Source organism: Cherax quadricarinatus, chromosome 45 (genome assembly GCF_038502225.1).
Source record: "Cherax quadricarinatus isolate ZL_2023a chromosome 45, ASM3850222v1, whole genome shotgun sequence".
Lineage (NCBI taxonomy): Eukaryota > Metazoa > Arthropoda > Malacostraca > Decapoda > Parastacidae > Cherax > Cherax quadricarinatus.
This window is the reverse complement of record NC_091336.1, coordinates 27,006,573-27,025,425: the sequence shown is the minus strand read 5'-3', so window position 1 is coordinate 27,025,425 and position 18,853 is coordinate 27,006,573. Positions and strand designations below refer to the sequence as shown.

General features: G+C 40.4%; 1 protein-coding gene across 1 annotated transcript in view; it reads left to right on the top strand.

Moving 5' to 3' along the window:
* mGluR (metabotropic Glutamate Receptor) overlaps positions 1-18,853 on the top strand; it is a 555,546-nt gene that overhangs the window by 418,308 nt on the left and 118,385 nt on the right. Inside the window, exons 4-5 of the mRNA XM_070094390.1 lie at positions 4,745-4,927; positions 15,533-15,689. Coding sequence (XP_069950491.1) covers positions 4,745-4,927; positions 15,533-15,689 — 340 coding nt within the window. The remainder of the gene's footprint in view (positions 1-4,744; positions 4,928-15,532; positions 15,690-18,853) is intronic.

The window sequence follows — 18,853 nt, the reverse complement described above, 5'->3', positions numbered from 1 at the left end:
TGTTTTGCATATTTTGAAATCACCTGTTTACTGTGATCTTATTGCATATATATATATATATATATATATAATATATATATATATATATATATATATTTATATATATATTAAGGAACAATGTTCCTTGTTAATGTGAGTAGTCACGAAAAGGTTAGTGGATGAGTTTGAGAATGTGTGTAAAGGTAGAAAGTTGAAAGTGAACATGGAAAAGAGTAAGGTGATGAGGGTATCAAATGATTTAGATAAAGAAAAATTGGATATCAAATTGGGGAGGAGGAGTATGGAAGAAGTGAATGTTTTCAGATATTTGGGAGTTGACGTATCAGCAGATGGATTTATGAAGGATGAGGTTAATCATAGAATTGATTAGAGGAAAAAAGGTGAGTGGTGCATTGAGGTATATGTGGAGGCAAAAAATGTTATCTCTGGAGGCAAAGAAGGGAATGTATGAAAATATAGTAGTACCAACACTCTTATATGGGTGTGAAGCTTGGGTTGTAAATGCTGCAGCGAGGAGGCGGTTGGAGGCAGTGGAGATGTCCTGTCTAAGAGCAATTTTTGGTGTAAATATTATGCAGAAAATTCGGAGTGTGGAAATTAGGAGAAGGTGTGGAGTTAATAAACGTATTAGAGGGCTGAAGAGGGGTTGTTGAGGTGGTTTGGTCATTTAGAGAGAATGGATCAAAGTAGAATGACATGGAGAGCGTATAAATCTGTAGGGGAAGGAAGGGCGGGGTAGGGGTCGTCCTCGGAAAGGTTGGAAGGGGTAAGGGAGGTTTTGTGGGCGAGGGGCTTAGACTTCCAGCAGGCGTGCATGAGCGTGTTCGTTAGGAGTCAATGGAGACGAATGGTATTTGGGACCTGACAAGCTGTTGGAGTGTGAGCAGGGTAATATTTGGTGAAGGGATTCAGGGAAACCGGTTATTTTTGTATAGCCGGAGTTGAGTCCTGGAAATGGGAAGGACAATGTCTGCACTCTAAAGGAGGGGTTCGGGATATTAGCAGTTTGGAGGGATATGTTGTGTATCTTTATATGTATATGCTTCTAAACTGTTGTGTTCTGAGCACCTCTGCTAAAACAGTGATTATGTGTGAGTGAGGTGAAAGTGTTGAATGATGATGAAAGTATTTTCTTTTTGGGGATTTTCTTTCTTTTTGGGTCACCCTGCCTCGGTGGGAGACGGCCGACTTGCTAAAAAAAATATTATATATATAATGAAAAAATTATGAAGTCAGCAAAGTGAATGGAAAACAAGGGTGAAATAAGGGCAAATAAAATCAAGAACCATGAGCAGAGAAAGTTCATATCAACAACCTCTTTGATATTCAAATGAGCTTGAATGAGACGTCTGGTGCATCGAGTCACAACTCCTGCACGAAGGGTCACAATTCCTGCACGACGAGTCACAAACCCTGCAAAATGTGTCAAAACAGCCGAATGAGGGGTCACAACTGCACGACGGATCACAACCGCTGCACGACGAGTCACAACAGCTGAACGCTGGGTCACAACTCCTGCACGAAGGGTCACAGCTGCACGACGGGTTACAACTGCTGCAAGACGGGCCACAGGTCCACCAAAGCAACTGCATTGCGTCCTGGGGTGGGATCTACACCCCCCTCCCTCCCTCCCTAGTTTTCTGACACATTTGTCACCTTAATGTGTAGTCTCATGGTGGTGATGGTGGGAAATATTTCCACGAGGAAGTATGTATGTACTCAGCGAGGTAAACTTGTGAGTTTACAGCTCCACCAGGAATCATCAGTGACTATTTTATATATATACTGAACATTCTCTTCATTTCCTTAGATCGAAACTGATTATCTCCAGTGCCCTTGGCGCTATATGGCCCCCACGGGTTTAGAACTTCCCCACGAATATAATTATGGTGGTTAATACCTCTTCTAAGGGTGCGACAAGGACAGTAAAACTCAAAAATTGCGAAGTGAAAATAAATATCAATAAGGTTAAATTAAAATTTTATTTAAAAATAAAAATATAAGTGTCTCAGTATTTCCGTATAACTTGTGACTTAAGTAGTCCTAGAAGTATCCAATGGGACTTATTTCGTCTAGGTTGCAGAAACAATATATATGTATGCAGTGCCGAATAGGTAAAACTGGTCAATCAACAAGAACTCATTTAAAATTAAGTCCTTTCTAAAATTTTCTCTTATACATTTAAAGATTTTTTAAATTACGTTAATATAAAAATTAATTTTGTACCAAAAGCACCTTAGGAAACTTACCTAACCTTATGTTAGGTAAAATAAAACATTCAAATAAAAAATATTTTTAGAACATACTCCATTAATACAAGGGTGTATACTCGTCCCTAATGGCCCTTGTTGCTATTAGGGACAAGAATTGAAGGTAAAACTTAGACTATACTTGGTGCTATAAAATATTTTTCGAGTAGAAACTGCACTTGAGTTTTGTATAGGCTGGTCTTAACCTGCTTGGTAGATACGTTAATATTTACAACCACGATGTTAAAAACCATCGTACATAACAGAGGCTCATTCACAAATATAGACAGAAAATCATCATATAATCTTAACACTGTCATGCGTCATGAAAGGGAAATTCACCAGAGAGCCCCATATACATGTAGCCTGTAAATAAAAAAAAATCAATAGGCTGTGCATAGGACTGCCTGATGCAACTACAAGTGCCTAATAAAAAGTTATTCCCGGTATACGTAAGAGATGACAAACTTTATACCGAGGATTACAATAAAATGTGCAATTCACATACGAGTCCTTGAGGGAGACAACCTCGGTCAATACTCTGTGAGACGCTACAACTCTAAGTGGTGTCAAAGAGACAGCATTGATGACTGAACGATGTCACAGCTCGGTTTTACATATCCAGGCCGTCACTAAATTTCATTACGTTTCATTACGATAGAATGAATTATTCTCTCGTTGACCCCTGGATTTTCTCTGACCGATGAGTTTTCTGAATCCCCTGGCAAGAATTAACCAAGGTCAGAGAACATAGGTTCGACCTTGTGGCTGCTGTCAAGTATTTTGTTAATTTTGCAGCCTAAAATACCGAGGGAGAATATGTCCCAGTTTATCGTAATAAATACATCTAACTCTGTTAGGATTGATTTGGCTGTCTTTTTGGAGATAGGTATTGTGAGGTGTCCTAGTCAAGCACTGATGACATAAAAGGAATCTCAGTGTCACATGTTGGCTCAGGTACAGAAATTCTGACAATTTGAAATGCCTCAGCTGGGTCTCAGAAGAATTTCTCATGGCTGGACTAGAGTTGTGTTGTGTTGTACCTCGAATGAATCAGCCAGATCGGTCACCTCCTCAGTGTGGAATACTTTTTTTTTATTAGAGATATTCCTGCACCTCCCCAAAAGTGTTGGAAAGAAAATCCAATAAGAACACCAGAGTCGCCGATCTGTCAAAGTTTTGCCTCCCTCACAGCACTCAACTCGACACCAGCGAAAAAGAGTTCCTTTGTATAATGCTTGTTTACGATAGGTCTCACTATGTCCTCGATTCTCATTATATTTTTCCTAATGATGAATCAGACACATTTGCAGCGCTTGGGTATCATTATTGCCTAAACATATCGTCTTCACAACACTCGAATACAGTCGATTGCAACACTGAAAGCAGTAGTAGGCCACACTCACCTGTGATAGTAACTCTAGCTGCTTCATCTCACCTTTACTCTAGTACTTAAGGTGTCACCTTAGGCTTGAGGAACTGACAGGCTCCCACCGAGGGTGATGGACTGGTCACGTCAGTACTTCTACTGCTTCAGCTGCTGCATTCACCTGTATTCGACTGAGAAAGCCTGTTGTTCAGGGGAAAAGTTTAGACAACAGAGACACCCCAAGTAAATATGTCTTACCAACTTGTCGGTGCTGTACCCCAAGTAAACTTATTGCTGATATTTAGCTAGTACAAGTACACAGGGTTTCAAAACACCAGCCTTTTACATAATCGTAATCTCGATAATCATGAGAAGACAGTAACTGTCCTCTCCTCATCCTTAACACACAGCTGAGAACACAACATTGCTGCTCAGTGCTGTCTTGACCAGATCAAAGCAGCCACCTGGTGCCTCCCATATATAAGAATGATGATTAAGTCGGCTTCGTTAAATTTGGGAACCGAGAATGGAGCACCTGTTTATATTTAATTCCGTCAGCGGTACTCTCTCATCCTCCTCATTATCGTCATCATTAATATTTTCTTTCATTACCAGTCACATCTCTGTTAAATGAGAGCAAATATAAGAAAGTGAAGTGTTTGTGTGTAGGAGACGCGGGGGGAGTGAATAAGGGGGAGAGAGATTTTATGGATAGAGAGCAAGAAATCTGTGAGAAAATGAGACAGAGAAGGGAAGAGAGGAGCGAGTGAAGCGAAAGTGAAATGTTTGCTAGAGATGGAGGGAGGGAATGAGGTGCTTTTGAGGGAGGGAGAGAGGTGCCTGTGAGGGAGGGAAGGAGAGAAGGAGGTAGATGGAGAAAGGAAGGGAGGGAGGGGAGTCATTATTCTGTTTATGTATTTTGAAAACTACAGCAATAATAATAATAATAATATAATAATAATAAAAGTAAAAATTACAAAAAATAATAATGAATACTTTAGAATTATTTCCCTTTATATTCTAACATAATTATTATTTACCATTTATGCAGTTGTTAAATCCTACAACGTAATGCTAATAACTGTGATCGTTGGAGATATCAACATCGTGGTCATGTCTCCCACAGGTGGTGAGAGGGTTTGACACTTACATGGCCAGCCTCACTCCCGAGACCAACACCAGGAACCCCTGGTTCAACGAGTACTGGGAAACCTTTTTCGGGTGCAAACTGGGACCTCCCGGTACTGACCTGGCCTGCCCCAGTACCCGGAGGATCAGCAAGGAGGCAGGATATCAGCAGGATCCCAAGGTGAGTAACTGGTTCCTGAATGTTTGCGTGTGTGAGTGTACCTCAGAGCAAGTAATTTATTCCTGAAGTGCTTGTAGGTGTGAGTGTCTCATAATCTTTGACGTGGTTTCTGTGGTACTTTAGAACACAGTGTGGGGGTTAGGGCACCGTAAGAGCAACAAGATAAGGTCAAGATACTATTAGTTCCACAAGATACAAGGGAGATTACTATTAGCTTTACAAGATACAAGTCAGGTTACTGTTAGTTTCACAAGATACCAGTGAGCTTGTTACAAGAGCTAATATCAAAAAAGGAATAATAACAACATCAGAGAAGAGTAAAACTAAAGAACAATGCTTACATTAATAGAAACGTTGGAAGCTAAAGAAGAGTGAAAAGGATTAGAATTCAAAGAGATAGGAAAGTGATTAAGAATGGAGAGAGAGGGGGGTGAGAGAGAGGGTGAGAGAGAGAGAGGGGCACTAATGACATGGAGCTGTCAGTGCCACGCCTGTGGCACTCCCGGCACTCTGGCTGTGGCGTGTGATGGTGGACCTGGACTTGAAGAAGGGGCGAGAGAGAAAGAGCGTAAGAGAGGGCGAGAGCGTAAGAGAGAGCATAAGAGAGGGAGAGACAGCGTAAGAGAGAGCATAAGAGAAAGTGAGAAAGAAAGTTTAAAACTCCTAAAATGGAAGAGTAGTGCAAGGTTGTGATAGAGAAGTCCAAGTAATCAACTCAGACGAAGTCACATACTAAGAAATGAACATGACAGTGTCAACAATTCACCCTCGCCCAGCTAGTAATCGAGATAATCAAATAGGAAAACACTCGTGGCCTTTACTACTATGGAATAAGCTATTCTAAGATATGGAATTTCCCGAGTAATACAAATTTCTACACTATTGTTCTACAATTCTGCACAAACAGTTCGTGAAAGAATACAAATCTCCACAATTCTCTTCCTACAATTACATGAAAGAGGAAGACAAAGTGAACACCTCAGACAGGACCGTCTAATTGAATTGTGTAACTAGAAGAAAACACGCGAGGAAAAAATACTTAAATGAATCAACATGTTTTCTCCAGTTAAGTGGAGGCTCTGTGAGAGTTAAGTGAACACACTACGAGACAAGTTAGAAATGCAGTGCTTGCGTGAGTCAGTGTTGTTGTGGTGGTGTTGGTAGTTCTAGCTTTCTAGTGGTTGTGATGGTTGTAGTATTGGGTTTGTAGTTGTTGTGGTCGTAGTTGTTGTGGTCGTAGTTGCAGTGTTCCCCCACCTCAAAGTTCTCCCACCTCAAAGTTCTCCCACCTCAAAGTTCCCCCGCCTCACGTATCGTGCCTCGGGGGAAGCGGGAAAGTCCCCGTCCCTCACACCATCATTTACACTTCGAAATGAATTTAGGATTCGATTATGAGTTTTTAAAAGAATATCAAGCCTAAGTTAAGGCGAAGGGGGGAGTGGAGTAGGGGGGAGGAGATTTCGCCCCAGTTTGCCCAAGTTATGGGTCGGTTTGGAACAAACTTATAAACCTATTTTGGTCGAGTTAGAGAGGCAATTTTGAGAGAAGTTTGATATATTTTGTACCAGACCCTCGACAGAGAGAGAAAGAGAGAGACAGAGACATCTCTCCAAGTGTGGCGAAACTTTTCGTTTCCAGAAAGTGAATTAGTTCCTTAATAAAGTACAGTTAAAGCACTTTATTACGAGGACGTTTCGTCCTCCAGGGACCTTATTACATAAGTTATCACAAAGGTGCCTGATGGTCGAAACGTCTTTTCAATCAAATGCCAAAAAGCGCTTGTGTCTTTATTTACATATTTGTTAGTACATAAAACTGTTAATCTACAAATTGAATTAGAAATTAGAAATTTTGATGTAGAAGTAGTCTGTATTCCCAGCAGGGACGTTCGCTGGAAATTTTTTAAGGGAAAAAGGGGAATGGTTTTCTGCGAAGAGGATTCCAGGGCGTCCAGGGGGAGAATTCCATGGTTTCCAGGATGAGGATTTCAGAGTTTCCAGGATTATTCCAGAGTTTCCAGGATGAGGATTTCAGGGTTTTCAGGGGTAGGATTCGGAAGTTTCTAAAATGAGGATTTTAGAATTAGGAAGGTGGTGGTTAAGGAATATTGAAATCAATATGGCTGTTTCTTCCCTTGATACAGACATGTTGCTTCACCCTAACGGACGTCTATGAGGCTTCTTATTTACAGTCATAGCTATAACATCCACATTAACGTAATTTCTATTATATCGAAACACAAAATATCGCAATTTTGAAATCACACTTATTCTCCAGACAGTTCTAAGGAGAAATTAGAAGAAAATCAGATTAGAGAGACCATAATCCCAACTTTTAACTTGTATTAATTAAATAGTCTAGTTCCATCAGTAAAGTTTGCTGATGAGTTTGAACAAAATAACTAAATTCCCTTTTCTAGGTGTTTTAATTATTAAGGGGAACCATAATTTAAAATTTAGAATGTCCTGTAACCCCTTCCCCCCCTCTCTCCCTCACAACCTCAACCTCAAGTGCCCTGTAACCTCTTCTCTCTCTCTCTCTCTCTCTCTCTCTCTCTCTCTCTCTCTCTCTCTCTCTCTCTCTCTCTCTCTCTCTCTCTCTCTCTCTCTCTCTCTGTCTGTCTCTCTCTCTCTCACACACACACAACCTCTTTCCCTCCACTACCCACATACATGTTAAGATCTTTCCTATAACAAAGGAGAATGAAAACTTTGCTTTGTAAGCGACTGAATAAAAACTGTACGTGATAAATTTGATAATTTATGAAGTCGAAACTGATAAGAATTAGTCAACAATTTTCAGCAAAGAAATTGCTGCAGGCCTATGTATTCTACTAGGCCAAACAGCATTTTTTTACGTAAGGGTATTCTCTAAATATCTTTACTGCCATAATAATAACATTAATACTAATAATTTATTATTTCTACATGACATAATTTATGCAAAACTGGATAACATTTAATATTACACATGAAAAGCCGAACTGTGTGTGTGTGGGGGGAAGGTTGCTGGTGCTGACGATAGGTAGGCGGCGGTTCCGTTCGATTCAATTAAGATTACCTTCTTGACTCGCCATTAAAGGTAATTCAACGTAATCTAGGAGCATATTTCGACTCTCTAATGCTGTCTATTAGCCAAAACTGTTTCCCCGACAGAAAACTTGTAAAGTAATTACACTTTTTCCAAGTTTTCTTTTAGAAATTGTAAAATTTATAGTAAATTGTTTCCATAAAACTTTGGGAGAACTGCAGTAGAGAACTTAAGGTTTCGTAAACAATATATTTTTACATGGTTAGAACTTTACAGGATATATACACCAAGAAGTCTGTATCTCTGTGTATATACATTGAGAATTTCATCCCTATTTTAGGGATTAGAGTATTCTTGTACAGTGGTTAAAAAATTAGGTACATCCTTAATGACCCTAGTTTAGTCGATAGGCTGTTAACCTCGTTAACCACCCTCCATACTATTAGGATAGCTGGGTAATTTTCTCGCTATCCTGGTAGGCATGTATGTGTGTGTTTTAGAACTGTATCACTGGTTCAACAAACCAGAAACAATTCATAAGAAACTTTCGTTCATTAAATATTGCTGTCTTTAACTCCATCTCGTGAATGGAAGTGTTAGCTCTTCCTCCGTTGTTTCCCAAGGAAAAAATTTCTCCTCCTATTCCATGTGCTTTAATTTTCCTCAATAGTCTCTGATGTGGGACCCTGTCAAAAGCCTTACTGAAGTCCATATACACAATATCATATTCGTTACCATGATCTACCTCCTCAAATACCTTAGTGAAAAAAGTTAATAAATTCGTAAGGCAGGAACGTCCCTTTGTAAAACCATGCTGAGATTCGTTGATTAATTTATGCTTTTCAAGGTGGCTACGAACTGCCTCGGCAATTATTGATTCCATAAATTTTCCCACTATGGAGGTTAGGCTTATTGGTCTATAGTTCGAAGCTAAGGACCTGTCACCTGTTTTGAAAATAGGTATCACATTTGCCATTTTCCACTTATCTGGCACCATGCCAGTTTGTAGTGATATGTTGAAAAGATTAGCCAAAGGTGTGCTAAGCTCCTCTTTACATTCCTTTAGAACCCTTGCATACAGTTCATCAGGGCCTGGGGATTTGTTAGGTTTTAATTTATCTATTTGCCTAAGGACCATGTCACTTGTGACCCTAATAGTGCACAGTTTATTATCGTCCTGTTCTACATAATTTATCATTACTGGAATATCACTGGTATCCTCCTGTGTAAAAAACTGAGAGGAAGTATGTGTTAAAAATTCTACACATTTCCTTATCACTGTCAGTGAGCTGACCCGAGGAACTTTTGAGTGGGCCTATCTTGTCCCTGATCTTACTTCTGTATACCTGAAAGAATCCTTTTGGGTTAGTCTTCGATTCTCTTGCAACTTTAACCTCATAATCTCTTTTTGCTTTTCTAATTCCCTTTTTTATTTCTCTCTTTAACTGAATATATCGATTTCTTAATTGCCCCTCTCCTCTTTTGATTTGCCTATATATGCCTCTCTTTTGACCAATCAGATATTTTAATCTATTGTTCATCCATTTAGGATCATTTTTGTTTGATCTGATTTCCCTATTTGGAACATAATTTGACTGAGCAGCTAGAACTATGCCCTGGAAAGCATCATATCGGCAACCATCACCACCTACCTGACCCCTAGTCAGGTCATTCCAGTTCAGCCCACCTAAGTAATTTTTCAGTCCTATGAAATCAGCCAAGCGAAAGTCAGGGACGGAGACTTGATTGCCATTATTAGGGGAATTCCATGATATGTTAAAACTGAGTGATTTGTGATCACTCTCCCCAAGCTCATCATTAACCTCAAGATTATTAATTAGTGTTTCCCTACTGGCAAGAACCAAGTCAAGGAGGTTATTTCCCCTAGTTGGCTCTGTCACAAACTGTTTTAAAAAACAATCCTGGATCGTATCAAGAAAGTCACCCGACTCTAAATTTCCTGTCAAATTGCTCCAGTCAATCTGTCTATAGTTGAAATCTCCCATTAGCACAACATTTTCGTATGTAGATGCCTTACGAATTTCGTCCCATAGAAGTTTACTGCACTCCCTATCAAGATTTGGGGCCCTGTAAATCACACCCAAAATTAGTTTTTCTCGGCCCTCGAGAAGCTGTAACCAAACAGATTCAGTGGCTGACGCTTCTAATTTAATATCTTGTCTAACACAACAATTTAAATTGTCTCTGACATACATCGCTACTCCACCACCTTTCCTGTTGACCCTGTCAGTGTGGAATAATTTATAGCCTTGTATGTGACATTCAGATGGCATCTCTCTATCTTTCAGATTGAGCCAGGTCTCTGTTATAGCAATAATATCTATGTTTCCTGCACTTGCAATTAATCTTAGCTCATCTATCTTATTTCTAACACTCCTGCTATTAGTATAGTAAACCTTAAGGGAGCTAGTCCCTTGCTGCCCTCTGCTGTCCCCCTTTGTTTTCTGACCTGTTCTATTGTCTTTATTTATAACTTCATGCTGAATGCCTTTTATACATTTACTGTTTCCAACCCTAGTGTTGCAACCTGCTTGTTTCCCACACACACCCATACCTCTATCTTCCATCAGTTTAAAATCATAGGCATTTCACCAATGGCCTTCTCAATCGAGTCTGCAAGTGCTACCACCCCTGCCCCAGAGAGATGAACCCCATCCCTTGCATACATATCATGTTTGCCATAAAAGTTGTTCCAGTTGTCAATGAATGGGATTGCAAGTTCCTTGCAGTATCTGTCTAGCCAGCAATTTACACCAATTGCCCTAGACAACCATTCATTTCCTACTCCCCTTCTAGGCAAGATGCTACATATGATTGGGATCCCTCCCTTAGACTTAATGAAATCTATAGCTGACCTGTACTTATCTAGCAGCTCTTCTCTCCTACCCTTCCCAATATCATTTCCACCAGCACTGAGACAGATACTTTCTCTTCTGCGTGTAATATTTTGGTTAACCCTTTTATTATGTTTCTTTCTATAATATATATTCCTGGTGTTGTGATGAATGGTTTTGAAAACCGATAAGTTGAAGAATTGAGACACTTATGCAACATATGGGAATCTTTACTGAAGAAACGTTTCGCCACACAGTGGCTTCATCAGTCCAATACAAAGTAGAAATGGGTAAGGAGAGTAGAAGTTTGAGGAAATCAGTCTCTCAACCTGGAATTGATGTGTTCAGTCCATCACTCTTGTAGGAAGTGCAGCACAAAGCTAGAGAGGTGGCTTATATATACTGCGGTGAGATGAGTTGAAGCAGGAGGGGCGGGATCACAGTGGGACCTGCCACTAGTGTAAGTAGGTCGTCGTCCAAAGGTTGGGCATGCGTTGAAGTCTTTGTACCAAGATCCCATGATGTTGCAGTGTCTGACAGATGTGATGGATGGTTTTGAAAACCGACAGGTTGAATTGAGACACTTATGCAACACATGGGAATCTTTTTTGAAGAAACGTTTCGCCACACAGTGGCTTCAACTCATCTCACCGCAGTATATAAGCCACCTCTCTGGCCCTGTGCTGCACTTCCTACAAGAGTGATGGACTGAACACATCGATTCCAGGTTGAGAGACTGATTTCCTCAAACTTCTACTCTCCTTACCCATTTCTACTTTGTATTGGACTGATGAAGCCACTGTGTGGCGAAACGTTTCTTCAGTAAAGATTCCCATATGTTGCATAAGTGTCTCAATTCTTCAACTTGTCGGTTTTCAAAACCATTCATCACACAGGTAGTTAATGTGTCAGGGCGAGTTTTGTAGTGTTGTGATGGTGGGAAAATGGTAAAACTGTGTGTAGTCTGGCTGAATTCTGGTGTTCAGGTAGTATTCTGCTAGTATTTTGTAGTCTCCGTGTATTCTGAAATCAGTTGAATTTCTGGTAGTATTCAAGAAGTATCTGGGTAGTGTTCAGTGTGTTCAAGTGTTCAGTGGTTGGTATGGACGTAAGAGCCGCTACCATTTACGAGTCTGGTTCTAGTCATTTATAATCTTGTATCTTTAATAAGTCAAGAGTGTCGATATTGATTTGTAAGCAACATTCTTTGGTCTGGGTATTTGTCAATATTGACAACCCTTCAAGACTTGAGTTTGTCAGGACTGATAAGTCTCTTAAGTAATTACATATTTAATATGATAAAATTCAGTTGTCACAAATCGATACTTTGTAAATAATTGGTTCGTAAGAAAAAATTTTTCATAACGTCTTAACTATTTTATCTACTGTAAGGTCTTTTATAAAGCATCTTTATAGTGTGTGATTTGTTTGCAAATATCATTGAAGTAGTAGATTGAAACTGACCATACCCCCGGCCGGGATTGAACCCGCGGTCATAGAGTCTCAAAACTCTAGTGGCTAACGCGACGGGCTGGAGTTTTGAGACTCTATGACCGCGGGTTCAATCCCGGCCGGGGGTATGGTTTGTTTGCAATCGTGTCATTACGATTTCTTGAGTCATGTTGACGGCAGTGAAGGGACTTGAGCTAGAGTTCGTCACGGCCACGCTAGCTGGAGATTTGTCTGTAAAAACTTGCATTTGTGGTCACAGAGGTGCCTGTGCTAACCTTCCTATGGTGTAGAAATATACCTAGTTGGATGAATCTTATCGTGGCTAGCTGGTCTAGTGGCTAACGCGACGGGCTGGAGTTTTGAGACTCTATGACCGCGGGTTCAATCCCGGCTGGGGCTATGGTTTGTTTGCAATCGTGTCATTACGATTTCTTGAGTCATGTTGACGGCAGTGAAGGGACTTGAGCTAGAGTTCGTCACGGCCACGCTAGCTGGAGATTTGTCTGTAAAAACTTGCATTTGTGGTCACAGAGGTGCCTGTGCTAACCTTCCTATGGTGTAGAAATATACCTAGTTGGATGAATCTTATCGTGGCTAGCTGGTCTAGTGGCTAACGCGACGGGCTGGAGTTTTGAGACTCTATGACCGCGGGTTCAATCCCGGCCGGGGGTATGGTTTGTTTGCAATCGTGTCATTACGATTTCTTGAGTTAGATTGAAACTGAGCTGCGCGCCGAAAGGCCTTCACAATATGCGCTGTTTAATTTATAGAAGAGCCTAAGCTAGAGGCATTCCAGTTTCCTCTAAGATCAAGCAACCAAAATATACTTAGGGATGTCAATAAAAGATAACTGGCTGCAAGAAAATGCTCTATACAGATAAATTCACCTTAAACTAGCAGGCATGTAACCGTTGTAAATAGGAATATGAGTTATTAGACTAGTATGGTGAAATGGTTAATGTACTGGCTTGCTGCTACAAAATAATACATCTAGAAAGTATAGACATCTCCAGAGCATAAAACTCCCTTATTACTGACACTGTGTTCAGCAGTACCAAATTCCCTACCACGACAGTGTGTAGATGCCAGAACAATGTAGGTCGAGAGTTTAACTCGGGACCAGAGATATAGTCTCCACGACACACAATCTCTGGAAACTTCAAATATCACTAAGTCTAAATAATGTTCTGTGAACAATTGCACAGAGTTATGAGATGTATGTCTCGACTCACTAACGGAGACATACTCTAAATCACGAGAGCTGAGGGTAATAACCGTCTCCCAAACAGAGCAACAGAGAGAGAGCATGCTGCCTCCATAAGCAAAAATACAGAGGGTGAGGTAGGTCCAGCATCGACAACATTAAGTTATTCGTAATAAGTAGCTCCTGGGACGAGCGTAACAATCGATCTGGTAGTTTGCAAGTGCTGACAGCCAGTTAAAACTCCAACAACGAGCACAATGAAAGGTGTAGCCGTTACATCCTAATATAAATAGACAAATTAAAATATACAGCATGAAATTTTCATTTTAACTGTTAATATCACCATTAGAAGATTAAATGAAAAGACAATATACACAAATATATTAATTGTCTTTTTTAAAAGTCGCAGCACTTGCAAGTGTTAGAACTCGCTTGCCATGGGTTTAAATACACCTCAGCATCCGACGTCTTGTTAATCCATCACAACATTAATTACGAGGGGTCAGTACAAGTATAATAAATCAGGTGTAATATATATTCACAACCCCTTATAGTTCGTCCTCGTACCTCAAGCACAAAATGCCACCAGGGATAATATATTATGAAGCTGAAACGAAAACACGACAAAACGAAGCCAAATTAGATAACAAAACCACTGGTTGAGATCTTAGGTAAAAGACGCATTGCATTTAAGAAAATTAAACTGACTTACCATATCTAACACCTGTCTAAATAAGGTTAAGGCGAGAAAGATGAGAAATGGTAAGCACGAATTTGAAAGACGAATTGTATATTACATCAAAAGTAACCCAAAAGAATTCTATTATTCATATTTGATATAATGACGCTTCTTAGAAAAAAATACATTTGTAATGTAAGTAATTTTATTTTCATCTCTCGCTCGCTCTTAAAAGAGAAATGGCCACGATAAACTACCGGCCACACGGTAAATTCGACCTGAGGCGACTTTTCTACAGAGTGCAGCATAATAAACCACTTGGAATATCCGGCTTGCCGAGGCTGTAACCGGCCGTAGCTCACCTGGATAACACCTTGCAGGTGGCCGTTCGGGAACTCGTATATTTTGTCCACAAGAACCGACGAGACGTCCAATCAGAACACTTTTTTCTTGACGCAGGGATATATGGGCGCTGAGAAGCCGTCCAATCAAAACACTTTTTCTTGACGCAGGGATATGAGCGCTGAGAAGCCGTCCAATCAGAACATTCATAGTTTCGGAGCACCGACCAATCAGTTAATGAGCCCGTTGGGACAGCAGTGTGGTGGTATTTTGATTGATAAGAGAAATAGGACTTTTTTTTCCCCCCTATCGAGACGGAATCTCTGGTAACTTCGATGAAAATCTCTTCTTAATTATAATGATTTTCTTTTTAACTTGGTGTGGTAGGATTGGTATTGTGAGTTTGCTGGAGTTAGTTGTTTATATTGTGTTAGACAGTTTTAACCTGGGTGATCTTGTGGACGATCTCGAGTGTGGCCTCCCAGGTCAGGTTAGGTCAACACGATCTCCAATCTTCACATCCTCTTTCCTTTCTTCATTTGTTCCTTTCAGCCTTCGTTCCTTGTTTCCTTCCTTCTTTTCTAACCTTCTTTCCTTTCAGTTTTTCCTTCTTTCCTTCCATCCTGTCCTCTTCATGGTTCTCATTCTTCTTTCCTTCTTTCCAACTGTCTTTTCTTCTTAACTTCTTGCAATCTTTCTTTTCCTTCCATGTTTTCTGCCTTCAAATGGAATAGATACAATATTTCAGCGATATTAAATAAGAAAAGGGATATAGGCCTAAGGTCACGTAGGACATATTAGTATAGTTATGTAAAACTCCAAACCTGTGAGGGTCTGTGAATTAGATCTACGCTTTCTCCTCCCTTGGACCAAACTTTATTACCTCCCATTTCCCAGGCGCTGTGCGGGTTTAGCATTTCTCATAAATTTAATAATAAAAATGATTTCGTTGTTTTTCCCCTCGAACAATTGACTGATATCTATAGTGTTTTTAATAATAATGAGATAAGGATAACACTAATAATGATGATCTCCTCCGGCAGGTTCAGTTCGTGGTGGACGCAGTGTACGCATTCGCCTACGCTCTGTCAAACCTCCAGCGCAGCAAGTGCCCTGGCATGAACCATGTGTGTGAGGCTATGAACAGGTGTGATGGTGGAGACTTCTACAGAGACTATCTCCTCAATGTCTCCTTCACAGGTGAATATCAAAAGATACAACGGAACATACAATGCAGACAAATTAATAAACATGACACATATTCAACACCTGGGTATCTTTATTGACAGATGTTTCGCTCACGCAGTAAGCTTTGCTGATCTAATACTGAAACACGAGGAAGCGTGGTAAGGATGTTTGGGAGGGTGGGAAAGCTGTTTGAGAGGCTAGAAAGGATATCTGGGAAGCTAGAAAGGATGTTTGGGAGAGTGGAAAGAATGTTTGGGAGAGTTGAAAAGATGTTTGGGAGGCTAGAAAGAATATTAGGGAGGGTGGAAAGGATATCTTGGAGGAAAAAGTTGATTAGGATAAAGATCGTTTGAAGGATTTAGGATACACGAGAGTGCTTCATGACTGATAGACGCTCGTCTATCCTCATTCTACTCAAGTCGCTAAGTCTATTTTACAATTTATTGACTATAGATTAGGTATGGGACAGGAAATTGATAATCGTTGCATAATTGACCAGTAATTAATGTGGCCGGACAAGCTGTAACTACCTTATTATTCTGAAATACAATAAGTAATTTATGTCTTGAAATACAATAGATAATTTATATCTTAAAATACAATGGTTAACGTGTATCTTAATATATATTGGTTAATCTGTATCTTACAAAAACAACGAATGAACTAACGCTGAAACATGTTCGGTTATTTTACCATTCTTATAAAGTTCAAATGATCAATGCTGAAAGATAAAGCTGGATTAGGTAGGCACCGGGCAACCCGGACCCGCAGAGAACATTCTGTTCTCGTGTTTACATTCTGGATTGTGACGCGACTCACCCTCGAGGGTCCGTGTCGAGGACTCGAGGAAGCAACATCGTTCATCCGCTGGTCTTGAGACTCGTTCGCTTCCTCAGGTGTACATTCAGTCCGTATTATCGTTATGTACCTGTTGCTGTTGTTATCGTTAGAATAACGCATTTTTCTTCTTGTTGTTTTTAGGTGTCTTTGTTCTTGTTTTTGCTTTTGTTGCCTTTGTTTTCATTTTTGTTTTTGTTTTGCACGAGACACTTTCTAGCGTACATTGTTGGTGTTGATCTTGTTCTTGCTGCATGTGTTGTTGTTACAAAAATCAGGGACGCAAGGTTACACTAGCGTTTTTGTTGCTGATTTTCTTGTCGCATTAGAAGCAAAAGCGCTAAGCCCGCATGAGCCATGCGGCACCTCTGCGGTCCCTGCACAGAGCACTCTGGTCCCACCAACGGTAACTCAATACTCTTCCCCCTAACACCACTAAAAATGGGTTTAATGAAAATACTGTCTGCCTGACCTTCGTGTTTCCCAAAGAGTCAGGCAAAAAAAAAAATGCAACGAGGAGAACGTTAGTAATAACGGAGAATGTTAGCAATAACGCAGTGAACGCTTGCAATAAGGAGGAGCGTAATTACTCTCCGCCAAACTCGCATTCCTGAAGCTGGAATGCGAGTACAAATCTGCGCTGGAGTGAAAAAGTGTAGCTGAGTTGAGTGAATACTGGAATTGTTACTCGTAAACACACTGCAGTACACACAAGAATATATACATTCATCGATAATTATAAATAAATGTATATATATATATATATATATATATATATATATATATATATATATATATATATATATATATATATATATATATATATTAATTATTTTTTTATTAACACATAGGCCGATTCCCACCAAGGCAGGGTGGCCCGAAAAAGAAAAACTTTCACCATTCACTCCATCACTGTCTTGCCAGAGGCTCGCTTACACTACCGTTATAAAACTGCAACATTAACACCCCTCCTTCAGAGTGTAGACACTGTACTTCCCATCTCCAGGACTCGAGTCCGGCCTGCCAGTTTATCTGAAACCCTTCACACTCCAACAGCACGCCAAGTCCTAAAAACCATTTGTCTCCATTCGTTCCTATCTAACACGCTCCAACAGAGGTTGTCCAGTGAGTTAAGAGGAACTAGTAAGTGCTACTACAAACATCAGAAATTTTGAGGTCTAAGTTATTGAAAAAATTACTGATGACGGGACATCACGAGCACGACTCTGTTTCTGTATTTACGAAAAGGTAAACAAAAAAGCAAATACGTAATACACATTCACATATATACATACATACAACCATTGACTATAATTTTACTTGTTTCACACAAATACTTAGATAAACAAGTCATGGCACCTCTCTCTTACTCAGTTATTGTTTATGTTGCTCCAGCAGCAGCTCCAGTGTAATATTTGTTTGGTAAACAAAAACGCTGGACTTCTTATATTTACTCGACAAACAACGAATACAGAGTTGCCATCGACGGGACAAACAATTAACAGACGTTTGTTTAGTCTTTTTGTGTTGTTATGATTGACTTCGTACAAACGTTGATGAGTAAACTCTTCAGGGCCGGCTTGAGATTTTTTGTTTACTCGGCGAGTTGTACTCTAAGAAGTATCTGTGTACTCGCCTAATTGTGGTTGCAGGGGTCGAGACTCAGCTCCTGGCCCCGCCTCTTCACTGATCGCTACTGGATCCTCTCTCTCTCTGCTTCCTGAGCTTTGTCATACCTCTTCTTAAAACTATGTATGGTTCCTGCCTCCACTACTTCACTTGCTAGGCTATTCCACTTGCTGACAACTCTATGACTGAAGAAGTACTTCCTAACGTCCCTGTGACTCGTCTGAGTCTTCAGCTTCCAGTTGTGACCCCTTGTCCCTGTGTCCCCTCTCTGGAACATCCTATCTCTGTCCACCTTGTCTATTCCCCGCAGTATCTTGTATGTCGTTATCATGTCTCCCCTGACCCTTCTGTCCTCCAGTGTCGTCAGTCCGATTTCCCTTAACCTTTCCTCGTACGACATTCCCTTGAGCTCTGGGACTAGCCTTGTTGCAAACCTTTGTATTTTCTCTAACTTTTTGACGTGCTTGACCAGGTGTGGGTTCCAGACTGGTGCTGCATACTCCAGTATGGGCCTAACATACACAGTGTACAGTGTCTTGAACGATTCCTTATTAAGGTATCGGAACGCTATTCTCAGGTTTGCCAGGCGCCCGTATGCTGCAGCGGTTATTTGGTTGATGTGTGCCTCCGGTGATGTGCTCGGTGTTATGGTCACCCCAAGGTCTTTCTCCCTGAGTGAGGTCTGTAGTCTTTGTCCACCTAGCCTATAC